Source organism: Perca fluviatilis, chromosome 8 (assembly GCF_010015445.1).
Source record: "Perca fluviatilis chromosome 8, GENO_Pfluv_1.0, whole genome shotgun sequence".
NCBI lineage: Eukaryota > Metazoa > Chordata > Actinopteri > Perciformes > Percidae > Perca > Perca fluviatilis.
Genome location: NC_053119.1, coordinates 32,932,420 through 32,944,998, shown reverse-complemented (window position 1 = coordinate 32,944,998; position 12,579 = coordinate 32,932,420). Strand labels below are relative to the sequence as shown.

At 39.6% G+C, this 12,579-nt stretch overlaps 1 protein-coding gene across 1 annotated transcript; it reads left to right on the top strand.

Annotated features, from left to right (window-relative positions):
* Window positions 1-1,430: 1,430 nt before the first annotated feature.
* Window positions 1,431-12,577, top strand: lcat (lecithin-cholesterol acyltransferase). Its single transcript, XM_039809063.1, has 7 exons — window positions 1,431-1,581; window positions 3,924-4,080; window positions 4,415-4,530; window positions 4,757-4,852; window positions 7,242-7,466; window positions 8,056-8,251; window positions 11,364-12,577. The coding sequence occupies exons 1-7, from the start codon at window positions 1,431-1,433 to the stop codon at window positions 11,722-11,724; spliced, it is 1,302 nt and encodes a 433-aa protein (XP_039664997.1). The 3' UTR covers window positions 11,725-12,577.
* The last annotated feature ends 2 nt before the right edge of the window (window positions 12,578-12,579 follow it).

The following is a 12,579-nucleotide window of genomic DNA, read 5'->3' as shown; positions in this document are numbered from 1 at the left end:
CTGGTCAAAAGTTTGGGGTCACTTAGAAATTTCCATTCCACTCCATGACAGACAGAATTCCAGCTGAGATCAGCTACATTGTTCTTTTAATCAGGGCAGCAGTTTTCAGATTACATTATGTGCTTACATAATTGCAAAAGGGTTCTCGACTGTTGTAGAAAGAAGTGGCTGATCTTTAATCCAGTATCTACATTGCCCATTATCAGCAACCATTCATACAATGTTCCAAAGGCACATTCTGTTTACTGGTCTGATTTCATTTTAAAAGGCTGACTGAGAAAACATTGGAGAACCATTTTGCAATTGGTTAAAAAAAACAATGCAACTGATCTCAGCTGGTATTCTGTCTATAATGGAGTGACCCCAAACTTTTGACCAGTAGTGTACATAGACAGCTTAAATTGTAAATTAGGGAGTTACAGAGCCTGAACAACAATTATGGTTTTAATCGTTAGCCCAAACATCTTATTCATTTTTCCCCTCTCTTAATTTAATTTGCTTTTGAAACAAACTAATTGAAGTCAAATGTGTTGTTCCATGTTTTAATGATGTAATAACTTAGACTAGGGTATATACTGTTACACATTATTATCATTTCCACACAAAAAGTCTGAACAGAGAACTGGAGTTTATGCGGAACTTGAAAGCCGCACCGCACCAGTTGACCAGAAAGTTCTCTCCGTCACAGCTGGACCAGCAGGAGGCTACTCCGCTAAACTCCTGTAGTGTGAGCCAGGCTTAAGTGTGTATGCTTTGCCTTTGAAGTAGCATAAGTTATTTCATGCAAATCACACAATGTCATTTGAACATCTGTTTAATGTAGCAGGTAAACGTAGCCTATGTGAAAAAAGCGAATAATAATTAGCGAAAGATTCTACCGCCGGATTAAATTGGATTTAAGGAACAAAAAAAAACTTGCTATTGACTTGTTTTTTTGGAAACACGTTTTTAGTTGCCTAAGAAAAATGTTCTTGTCTATGATCTTCTTTGTCAATCATTTACATTCTGTTGTGTAAACAAATAAGTGTGATTTGGATCAATAGGGCAACGGGTAAACTAACGTTACACGTTGTATTTGTCCCCGTGCCTACCTGCGTGGGCTGATGACAGTTTAATTAATTCCAAGATAGGCCTACATTAAAGCTTATCGTAAAGCAGGTGTTTCAGAGTAGTTTCTTAACAGTTAGCCAGGTAATATAACGTTTCCACTGGTCTGAGCTCACGGTTTCTGCCCGGACCGCCTCTCCCTCCGCCTCCAGCAGCACACACACACACACACACACACACACACACACACACACACACACACACACACACACACACACACACACACACACACACACACACACACACACACACACACACACACACACACACACATATACACCGAGACAAAGCACCGTCCAACACCACAGCTGTTTGAAAGAAACATGGCATCCGCAGGACACCTCTGCTCGGTGCTGCTGGTTGTATGTATACTGGGGCTTCATCACTCCTCAGGTTTCTGGATCGTTAACGTCGTCTTCCCGCCAAACGCCAAAGCCAGAATACCAAGCAACAGCACTCCACCACTCATTATCGGTAAGCGTAGTTGTGTTATAGTTAATGTAACGTTTCGTAGAATTTTGGATGTCAGACTATTTTTTTTTTTGCATTTCTAGTCTTTAAGGTCTCAATAATAATTTACTAACCTTGAGGCCCTGTGTCAATACCTTTGGTTCTGTAGGCTACTTAGCCTACTGCATTTTATATAACGTTGTACCTAGCTAAATAACTTTTTATCAAATTACGACACAGTCAACATATGAGCTAGTGGGCGAAACCAGGGGTTAATATCGGCCAATTTTTCTTCTTGTTCTACTGCTGATGTCTAGGCTATCAGGGAGGTCTACACTGCAATCTGTACATTTGACCATGTGGTTTAAGGTTTGTGTTTGTGTTAGAGCCACAACAGTGATTGAAATAGTCATCACACTGTCTATCCCACTGATTGGTCTGGGTCTTCCTACTTTTTATTTGTAACATTGAGGTTTTAATGAAATATTATTCTGTGCAGCATAGTCTTTGTTATAGGCCACAGCTTAAAAAGGCACAAGACAGCAAATTTGGTTTTAAATGTAGCTTGACAATTACCCAAAAAGGCCCCTCACAACTTTGGTCTGATCATCTGGGGGAGGGACCTATACAACTTTGACACATGATGCTAAACCCTTGACTGTACTGTAGATAACAGTACATGTTTATATACCTGTTCCTTGGACTTTTTGTCCTCTCTTCATGCGGCCAGGGACCAGTTTGACAAAGATAGATTTTGACTAGTAGGCTATGGCTTAGATCAAACTTCAGATACTAGATTTTTTTAGATGTCTAAATGCATCTGTTGCACATAGCTGTAGGACTAGCGAGGTCTAATTAGCTATACATTCTGGGTAAATAAAGACTTTTTTTTCAAACAAAACAAACATTGCTGAAGCAACTGTGTCTAACCGCTCAGCTCCATTCACTCCCTTCACACACAGCTGGAAAAAACATTTTACTGTAAAAATGACTGTTGTGGCCGGGTTGGATCAGTGGGTAGAGCAGACGCACATGTACTGAGAGGTTTATACCTCGACGCAGAGTTCCAGGGTTCAAATACGACCTGTGGCGATTTCCTGCATGTCTTCTCGCTCCCCTTTCTCACCTAGCTGTTCTGTCAAAAATTAAAGGCAGGAAAGTCCAAAAAAATATCTTAAAAAAATAAAATAAAAATGGCCCGAGTGTAACTGTGACTGTAATTAAGACAGCACGAAGGTTTTACAATTAATTGTACAAGTGGTTGACGTGCCAAGTAATATACGGCAAAATGTGTTAGTGTTGTTAACTACTGGCCTTTAAATTACTACCAAAAAAAAGCATGTCACCCAATAAAATTTAGTCTGTGACGTCTAAAGGCAGTAAAATAACGTATTATAGTCCCTTGATTGTGATATGTTATGGTAAAAACACATGCACCACCTGCACATCCTTCTTCTTCTAGACATATTTTAGGTGTTATAAAAGGTTTTTGGGCAAACTGGGTGTCTACTTAGTGAAAGATTAAACTGATTTGTTATTTAAGACCATCAATTTTATGTACATTGCCATTATAAGGAATCAGATTTGGGTGTTAATTTTAAGATTACACTGCAGGGCATTTTCTCTTCCTACTGCTTATGACTTTGTTTGCAGTCAAAAGGTCATTGTCCAAACCAGGATCCATGCAATCTACTGCAGGGGAGCTCCAAATAAACATTTTACTATGCGCTTTAACTGTTTTTAGATCATAAGTCATTGTGAATATTTGCCAAAATCCTCATATTCAGTTATGAAATGAAGGAGTGTTAACGCAGGGACCAATGTTAAGATTGTACATACTTACATTGTACATCGTTACCTATATTATTATATATTTATATTTTATACCAACCTTTTCAACTGGTGACCCCTTAAAATAAGAAAAAGTTGCCTTGCCTTAGGGTTGGGCATCGAGAACCAATTCCTACTTGGAATCGTTTAAAAAATTAAGATTCCAGTGGAATCGTTTCTTTATTGGAATCGTTTGGAGAATTTGGTTTCAAATCTGACAATGGGTTTCAAATTTAACATGCGCAAGTTTTGGTTCCCATAGAAGCCAGGAGCAGCCTTACCCCCCCGCCCAAAAAAACCCAACATTTTAGAGAAAAGTCCAAAAAAAAATTGTATTCATGTAGCAGAACAATGTCTTTTACTTCCTCATATTCCATTAAACATCTTGTGACACCTCAGATTCATCTTGTGACCATTGGAGGGGTTGTGACTCCAAAGTTGGGAATCTCCTGACCTACAGTATTCTTTCAGTGCTTACCTAGCAATGTGACTCACTCATGTGATGTATATGTGTGTGTTTTTGTGTGTTTGTCCAGTGCCAGGGAACTTGGGGAACCGTCTGGAAGCTAAGATAGACAAGCCGGTACTGGTCCACTGGATGTGCTATAAGAAAACTGAAAATTGGTTCACTCTGTGGATTGACCTCAACATGTTCATGCCTATAGGTGTAGACTGCTGGATTGACAACATTAGGTAAAACTGACTGCCTATCCTTTTCTGTATTATGCATCACTTTCGAGCATCATAATGACAACATTGTCCCAATACCTCTGCTGCCCTAAATCTTCCTGTCACTATCAAACATTTTCTCATGTGACTATGGGAATATATCTGAAAAAGAACACAAATATTGTGCTTTCCCCAGTATAACTCTGTCGGGTAGTGACTAATTCGGTCAGACAGGACAATTATACTCGGGGAAGCACAATATTTTTGTTCTTTTTCAGATATTATTATAGTCACATTAAAGAATGTCTTTGGCCAGCTAGACTGACAGGAATGTCCATGTCCATTTTTTGTGCCCCAGACTTGTTTACAATAGGACGACTCGGCGATCATCCAACTCCCCAGGGGTGCAGGTGCGGGTGCCAGGATTTGGGCAGACATATCCCATTGAGTTTCTTGACCAAAACAAACTGGCTGGTGAGAAAAAAAATGTGTCTGTACTGGTAGATTTTGAGTTTGAGATTTGTGGATTCTGTCATCTTGTCCATGCATTTCTGTTTTGGAATATTACAGAAATGTCAAACGATTTCATAAAAAAGCCATGTTAGATATCCTACATGTACTTTGCAGCTTAGCTGCTTTGTACCAAGTAATGTTGATTTAGACATCTGGTATTGACTGAGGCTGCTGCTCCTTTTTGCAGGTTATTTTCACACTATGGTGCAACATTTGGTCAACATGGGCTACACCCGAAATGAGACGGTCCGAGGAGCACCGTACGATTGGAGATTAGCTCCTAGTAAGTAGCAAAACTGCACATGCACCCTACATACACACTGCACTCTAAAAGAGCTCTTTGTACAGTAGATCGAGCCTGTGTTGGCTTGGAAATTGTAGAAAAAGTACACCAGAAGGAAAAAAGGAACCTTCAGACCAACTCAGCTTGTCCTTTTTAAGTAACGATGTCCTGTGTAGTTGGCATTTGGGCTCCCTTTCCCTACGATGGTATCAGTGGGTAAAACAACAGAATAAAGTAAAAACATTAGATGAGAAAAGAAAAAATAAATGTGACTCATAAAGGCCCCTTTTTATACAAAAACTGATTTAAAGCTCCACTGATCCATCTTGTTTATATTAAAGATGCATCAATTTCTTTTGCCATTTAGACAGTGGAAGAAGCTTTACTTTACTTTAAACACAACACAGACAGACAGTATTAGCACTATATAAAGTTATTATTGCACCATGTTATCTGACAGTTGCTAATTTACACATCCAGCAAACACAGCAGCATTAGCATTCATTTGTAGTTGTGTTTCTGGCCTCCTAATAAATATAAGTCTAAAATTCACTCTCTTTTGACCTCCAATAGTCTATATGGTCTATATCCTTGATGTTCCACTTCCGGGATTGCTCCGGTGCTGCAGGAAATTCTGCCGATATCCGTTACCTTTTTTTTTTTTTTTGTTAGATTGTTAACTGCTCTCAGTTCTCTACTGTCTAAATCTGATCACAACTTTTAACACAACTTTTGCACCACCCATAACGATTGTGGTTGATTTAAAGAAATGCCAATAAACCAGAGCACATTTTTCTCCCATCCCGGAATGCTATGTGGACTAGCCAGACCCTCCTCCGCAGCGCTGTGGAGGATGGTCTGGCAACGCAAGACTAGGCCTCCCCTAACTCCTGAGGAAAATGTATGACTCTCTTTAGCATCTAAATGCTCCACTATGTTCCCAAGCTAGCTATTGTCTGTCTGTCTGTCTTTTGGTGCTGGAAAGGTAATGAACAGCCTATTGCAACTTACATTACACATCATTTAGCTGACGCTTTTTTAAAGCGACTTACAATTGCTACATATGTCAGAGGCCGCACGCCACTGGAGCAACTATGGGTTAAGTGTCTTGCTCAGGGACACATTGGTTGATGTATCGCAGTGGGAATTGAACCCAGAGCTCCCACACCAAAGGCATGTGTCATATCCACTGCGCCATCACCACTTAAAATAAGGTCAATGAGAGCGGTGAGACGGAGCCAAAACAGTAAAGCTGTGGACTGTAAAACCAAAACAATGAGTGGTCAGAGCTCTCACATTACACATTACAAATGGTGATCTGATGCATTAGTAGCCTAATATAAAAAATATTGATTAGTGCAGCTTTAGCAGGAATTGAAATGACTATACCTACAATACCACAGAGAATTATCAACCAGACTCAAGTTTTGGTTTCTTAGCCTCTTTTAGCTCATTGTTTTGTTTCCATGGCAGGCCGACAAAGTGACTAGCTGGTGAAGAAAGTCAAACATATAGTGAATATAATGCTGCATTTCCACTGCATGGCACGGCGCGGCTTTACTCGACTCAACTCACTTTTGGTAGCAGGTGCTTTTCTCTATTTCATTTTCCACTGCGGATAGTACCCCCGTAATGTAGGCGGATTCTTAGCTGCTCGCTATAGTGACGCTGCGTGAAATGGTTTGGTTGCCGATGAAAGGATCCAACGACTGTCTTGTTGAAGACAATGTCACGGCAATGGTGCCTTCACAGGTGTGCAAGTTACACATGCCATGGGCAACCCCCAATACCATCACAGATACTGGCTTTTGAACTTTGCGCTGACAACAATCTGGATGGTCCTTTTACTTTTTGGCCCGGAGAACATGACGTCCATGATTTCCCAAAAAAAATTTGAAATGTGGACTTGTCAGACCACAGCACACTTTTCCACTTTGCGTCAGTCCATCTCAGCTGAGCTCTAGCCCAGAGAAGCTGCCGGCGTTTCTCAGTGTTGGACTGTGACTGTAATTTAGATGATAAAAATCCCTAAATTCCTTGCAATTGTACGTTGTTCTTAAACCGTTGGACTATTTGCTCACACAGCTGTTCACCTGTGGAATGTTCCAAACAGGTGTTTTTTGAGCATTCCTAAACTTTCCCAGTCTTTTGTTGCCCCTGTCCCAGCTTTTTTGAAACGTGTTGCAGGCATCAGATTCAAAATAAGTGAATATTTGCAAAAAAGAGTATATCACTTGGAACATTCAATTCAAGTGAATATAGATTTAAAAGGATTTGCAAATCATTGTATTATATTTACGTTTTACACAACGTCCCAACTTCGTTGGAATTGGGGTTTGTACATTACGCACACTTATACATGTACTTATCAATGTTCCTGCTCCCACAGATGAGAATGCAGAGTATTTCACAGAGCTGCAGGACCTGGTTGAGAAGATGTATGACGAGCACCAGCAGCCTGTTTACCTGCTGGGACACAGCATGGGCTGCCACTATGTCCTCTACTTTCTCAACCACCAACCTCAGTCCTGGAAGGACAAGTACGTCAGGGGCTTCATTTCCCTGGCAGCTCCATGGGGGGGTGCTGTTAAACCACTTAGAGTCATGGTGTCAGGTAATGGCAAAGTACTTACAGTAGAATACAGTACAAGAAGAGGCTACTAAATGGATCTGCACCTGGCACTGTCTATACAACAAAAAAGTGTTCCTATATATCTTTTATATTTTGTGTTATCTTTATTACTAATGAGGATCACAAACTTCACAGGGCAGAGTTAACTTTGAAACAACCACCTGATTTGATTTGAATCAAGCATGACCCTGCAAACCTGTTTATTAAAGATCAACTACAGCAACATTATTTTTTTTTCATTTTCTTATTCATACACTAGCAACAATACAGCAGCAACCAAGAACATACAATTGTAATTATTTGGCAGATTCTAAATACATCAGTGGTGAGGCACAGAAGCAAATAGCAAGACTTACATTAAGAGACTAAAGAGCAAACCAGGAGTCAAAAGAATTCCTTTGAAACTACCACTATTACAGTATTAATATATGTTACCCCTCATCCCACACCTTCTTCCCTCAGCCCCGATAAATGTTTCAAAACTGGTCCCCAAGCCCTATCAAACACACTCCTCCTCCCTGCATTCTTGAATCTAAGCTTCTCCAGATAATCCTGTACATTCTTGCTTTAGGTGAAAATGACGGCATCCCGATGATTTCCAACATCAAGATCCGCGAGGAGCAGAGGATGACAACAACTAATCCCTGGATGCTACCATCTGATTTATCCTGGCCGAAGGACCACGTGTTCATCTCCACACCAACCTTTAACTACACCAACCAGGACTACCAGCGCCTCTTCACAGACATCAATTTTGAAGATGGCTGGTAACTAACAGCTTTAACGTTATTCCGCAGCCTCCCATTACCCCTTCAATTTTAGATGCACTATATTCCCGATTATTTAAGTGACTAAAATGCTTTTGAAATTGTAATGATTTGCAGAACAGTGACTCTCTAAGACATTGTGCAAATTTCACATCAGCAATACTGGTAAATCCCAGGAGCAGGAAACATTGTAGGCTGCCTTTATCCCTATCTTACCGAATTGCATAGTCAGCTCAACATGAGTGTGCATCATGATTATGAAAATGATCATGCCATTTAGTGCTGTCAAACTTAACGTATTTAATAATTTCTGTTAGGTTAATTTGAAACATTAAACGCGTTAGAAATGAATCGCGGTTTGACCACGATTTCACTTGGTTGTATATGAGAGGTTGTAGTGAGCTCACTTTTGCTGCTAGGATGAAGACTATGGTATTACATTAAACGGTAAAACATCAGGTATGCATTGGTACCACTCTAAACATGCTAACAAACAGGAAAGGGGGCTAAATAATTCACCAAATGTTACCAAAAGTTTAACCAAAAAATCCTAGCTTGCACTTTCTGTCTGTCTTCCATCAGAGTGCAGTTTTTCCTTGTCTTTCATATTTGCGTTTACTATTGTGGAACTGGCAAAGACCTGGTGGTTGTTTGTGAAAGCTTCACAGACAAAATTGATAGGGCTTAGTCATTTTCATCATTTCACAGCCTTATTATGAATCAAAAGTGTAATATGACATTGAGAAAATATTAAATAGGTTATTCAATGCTAATTCTTTAACACAAAGCAAAACATGTTATATACATTTATATTTGAATAGTGTATATAGTAACTAACACTCTCAGTGTAGTTTTGGTATAGGCCTACAATATATCTAATCCCCATGTTCAGGTACAGCAAGTAGCCTACTTTATCTCTGAAAGTGTTGTCAGTAATACTCTGTACTGTTTTATAATTACAAGTGTTTCTGTAGCCAGTGACATTTCATTATTTGTATTTTATTTTCAATGCAGATGTAATGGCATTGTACATTTTTAGTTTTTATTTGAAGACTGAGGCTTTGTTAATAAACACAACCCCAGTTATCATCATTGGTTTTGAGACGTTAGGCTACTTGCTGTGAATACCTTGTCTGATAGGCTACAGTATTGTGGCATAGTATCAGAACATCCTGGCTAGTGTCTGTCGCGCACGGCTACGGGCGAATGGCCGGATGATGGGCCTATTTGGGAGAAAGTCCCGGGCTGTTTTTTAGCCCCAGTCCATCCCTGCCCACCAGAGAGGAAAACAACCAGTATCACAATATGCCACCAAGGGCTGAAATGCTAACAAAATGCTTGTAACTAGAAAACACACACACACACGTTTAAAGCATTTCAATCGATTATTTTAGCAACCTTATCTACCAGAGAGGACAAGTAAGCTGTTAATAAGCTAATGTTAGCTATGTGTTAGCAAGCTAAGGCACCATTGTAAAAGAGACAACTGTAAAACTGCTGCCAGGGCACCTTGAACTGCAAACAAGGTCGGTTATGACTTCGCATTCTGAATTTTTAATCCATGGACTTTTTACATTTGAAAAACTTCCCTCTAGACAAGAAAAGCAATTTAAAAACCTGTGATGTCACTATAACGTAAAGTCTATGGGCCGAGTGGAAACTCGCGGGCGGGGCCAGTGGGAGAGACACTACTATTACACTACAGTATTAATATATTAATTATATTCAGAGGGCTGCATATCATGGGAGTAAACCCAGATGCTTAGAATTTTTTTTGACGTATGTGCCAAGCAAGAAAAAAAAATTGAACTTAATATGTGCTATTTTGGGATCCGGTATCCAAATGTGAATCCAAAATATAGCGTATATGTGTATATAGCTGTGAACTTTTTTTTTGGGTGTTGTCCATGTTTTTATCTTAAACTTTGACCCTCGTACTGTGTGTTTTCAAGCTAATTGGGACATTTTGATCACCTAGAAATGCCTTATTCAGCGTTGCAAACCAAGCTAGCTAGCTACCGCTGGTGTTAGCTGGTAACTTAAGGGAAAGTTTGCTGTTTTTCTGTACTGCCGTACATGCAGATAAATGGTGGCAGTACCCAGAGTCTGCGTTAACCAGCAGGCCTTTGCAACACTAAACAACACTGGCTTGGCCATGTCATCTTCCCCAGCTCCAACCTCTCGTCAAAAATTGTCACATCCTGTTGCAAAAAAAAACAAGATGGCCCGTATCGCCAAACTCGAGCTATGCATCAACCCCTGCTTAGGACACATTAGCACCTGGTCAATTATGTAAATTAACTGCTTTGGAAGCCGATAAGTGTGCAGTCTCTACATTACGTGTCCCTCCACAATAATACACAGCATACTGGACAGTTTTTCATTGTGGTAGCATCTGTCTAGATACATTATTGTGAGGGATAGCAGTTAATGATAACAAACTTTAAAGCCCCAATGTGTAGAATTTTCATGTTTAGAGCATCTTTAACAAACATATGCAGTAGTGGCTTTAATAGATAACAGATTTGTTGCTCCAGAGGGGCCTGTGTGAAGTCTGATAAATTGCCTAAAGTGATGTCACTTGAGTAAGATGGTTAGGGGCTGAAGACTAAAAGTAAAAAAAAAAATCTTCTGGGGTGTGGAGTTAGAAAGAAATGAACTTACCAGATCTCTCCTCATCTCTACAAGGCTACATTAGCTGCTACTAGCATAGCATACCTAAATCTGTGCAGTCGAATGAATCGAGTTGAGTTTCAGCCGCCAAGTTTTGACAAAGAAGAAGAATGCATGGAATAAAAAAGACAATTTATCTGGCTCTGCTGCATCGATATGTATGTATGCTTTTCTTTTCGAACTGTTCCTGGTGGTGCAGCAATGTTATAGAAATGCTAAAGCAGCGGAGTACTTTTTTAAGGTTGTTCTAAAGTTTCGCAGAGCTGAAGGGAGCTGCAGTCAGGTGATAATTCTCTGAGGGTTCATCACTTCCAACAACCCCTTTCACAAGTAGTCATGTGATCCATTATTAATATAAAAATATTGATCATAACTGCTTTAAAGTTTTGTGTCCTTGTACCACTCCATTTCACAACCCCATTCTCCTTGTTGGTTGCAGGCACATGTGGGAGGACACCAAGAACCTTACTGGCGATCTCCACCCACCTGGTGTTGAGGTGTGGTGTATGTATGGCGTGGGGCTTCCAACTCCGGTGACATACATTTACGACGAGGAGTTTCCCAACGTGGACCCAGTGGACTTTGTTTACGCCGATGGGGACGACACAGTGGATAGCTTTAGCATGAGTCTTTGCAAACGTTGGGCAGGCCAGCAGGAGAAGCCAGTCCATGTTACAGAGTTCCGAGGGCTGGCCCACCTAAACATAGTGTTTCATGAAAAGGTGCTCAACCAAATCCAACATATCCTGGAGGGGAACTCGGATATGCCCAAAGAGGTTGACGTCCGATCTGTAGCTTAATAGAAGACAACATTATGGAAGAGTTTAAAAAACTAAAACACATGGAATGCTGGATTTAAAAAAATTTTTTTTACATAGTTGACTTTTGAGTCTTTTCAGCTGTCAATCAAAAAACACATTTCATATAGGTCCAACATATGTTAGCACCCCCTCTTAGCCCACGGAATAGTTCTAAACAGATCTGGACTAGCAACCAATCTTACCTTGACCCCCAAGCCCATAACCATGACACCTTATCTAAATTAAATTGTGATGACTTGCAGTATGGGTTTGACCCTGATCTGATCCAATGCATTTAGTTTGTTGTGTCTTCCTTATATTTGATGGTGCTCATGATGAGACTTGATACACATAAGACATGGTACACATAATTATCACATTAATTACAAACATAGTAATGGGGATTGTTTTTTTTACCATGGTTCAGTTATTGTAGTATGTGTAGTTTTCTCACAGTCCATTCAGGCAACTTCAAACCCTGTTACATCTTTACAAAAATACACAATCCTGCTTTGTTTACTTTTGATGGATGATGATTTAATCATTACAAAGTGCAAATACACACAAACTGCCATTGTGTCATATTCTATGGGTAGATAGTGTGACTGTAATGAATAGCTCATAGGGACCTCGCCAGTAACCTATTTTTTTCATTGTCTATAATGTCACTTTAATATTTCTATTAGGATTTATATATTTTTTAGATATAATTTGTTTCGAAAAATTATTATAAGATCACATTTCTTTTTTTTCCTCAGGCTCATGTACAAGCATATTCAACTAGTGATGTGAATTTAAATACTGTTCTGTAAACATGTATTTTAATGTTTCCAATTTTAAAAGCATTTAATTTCA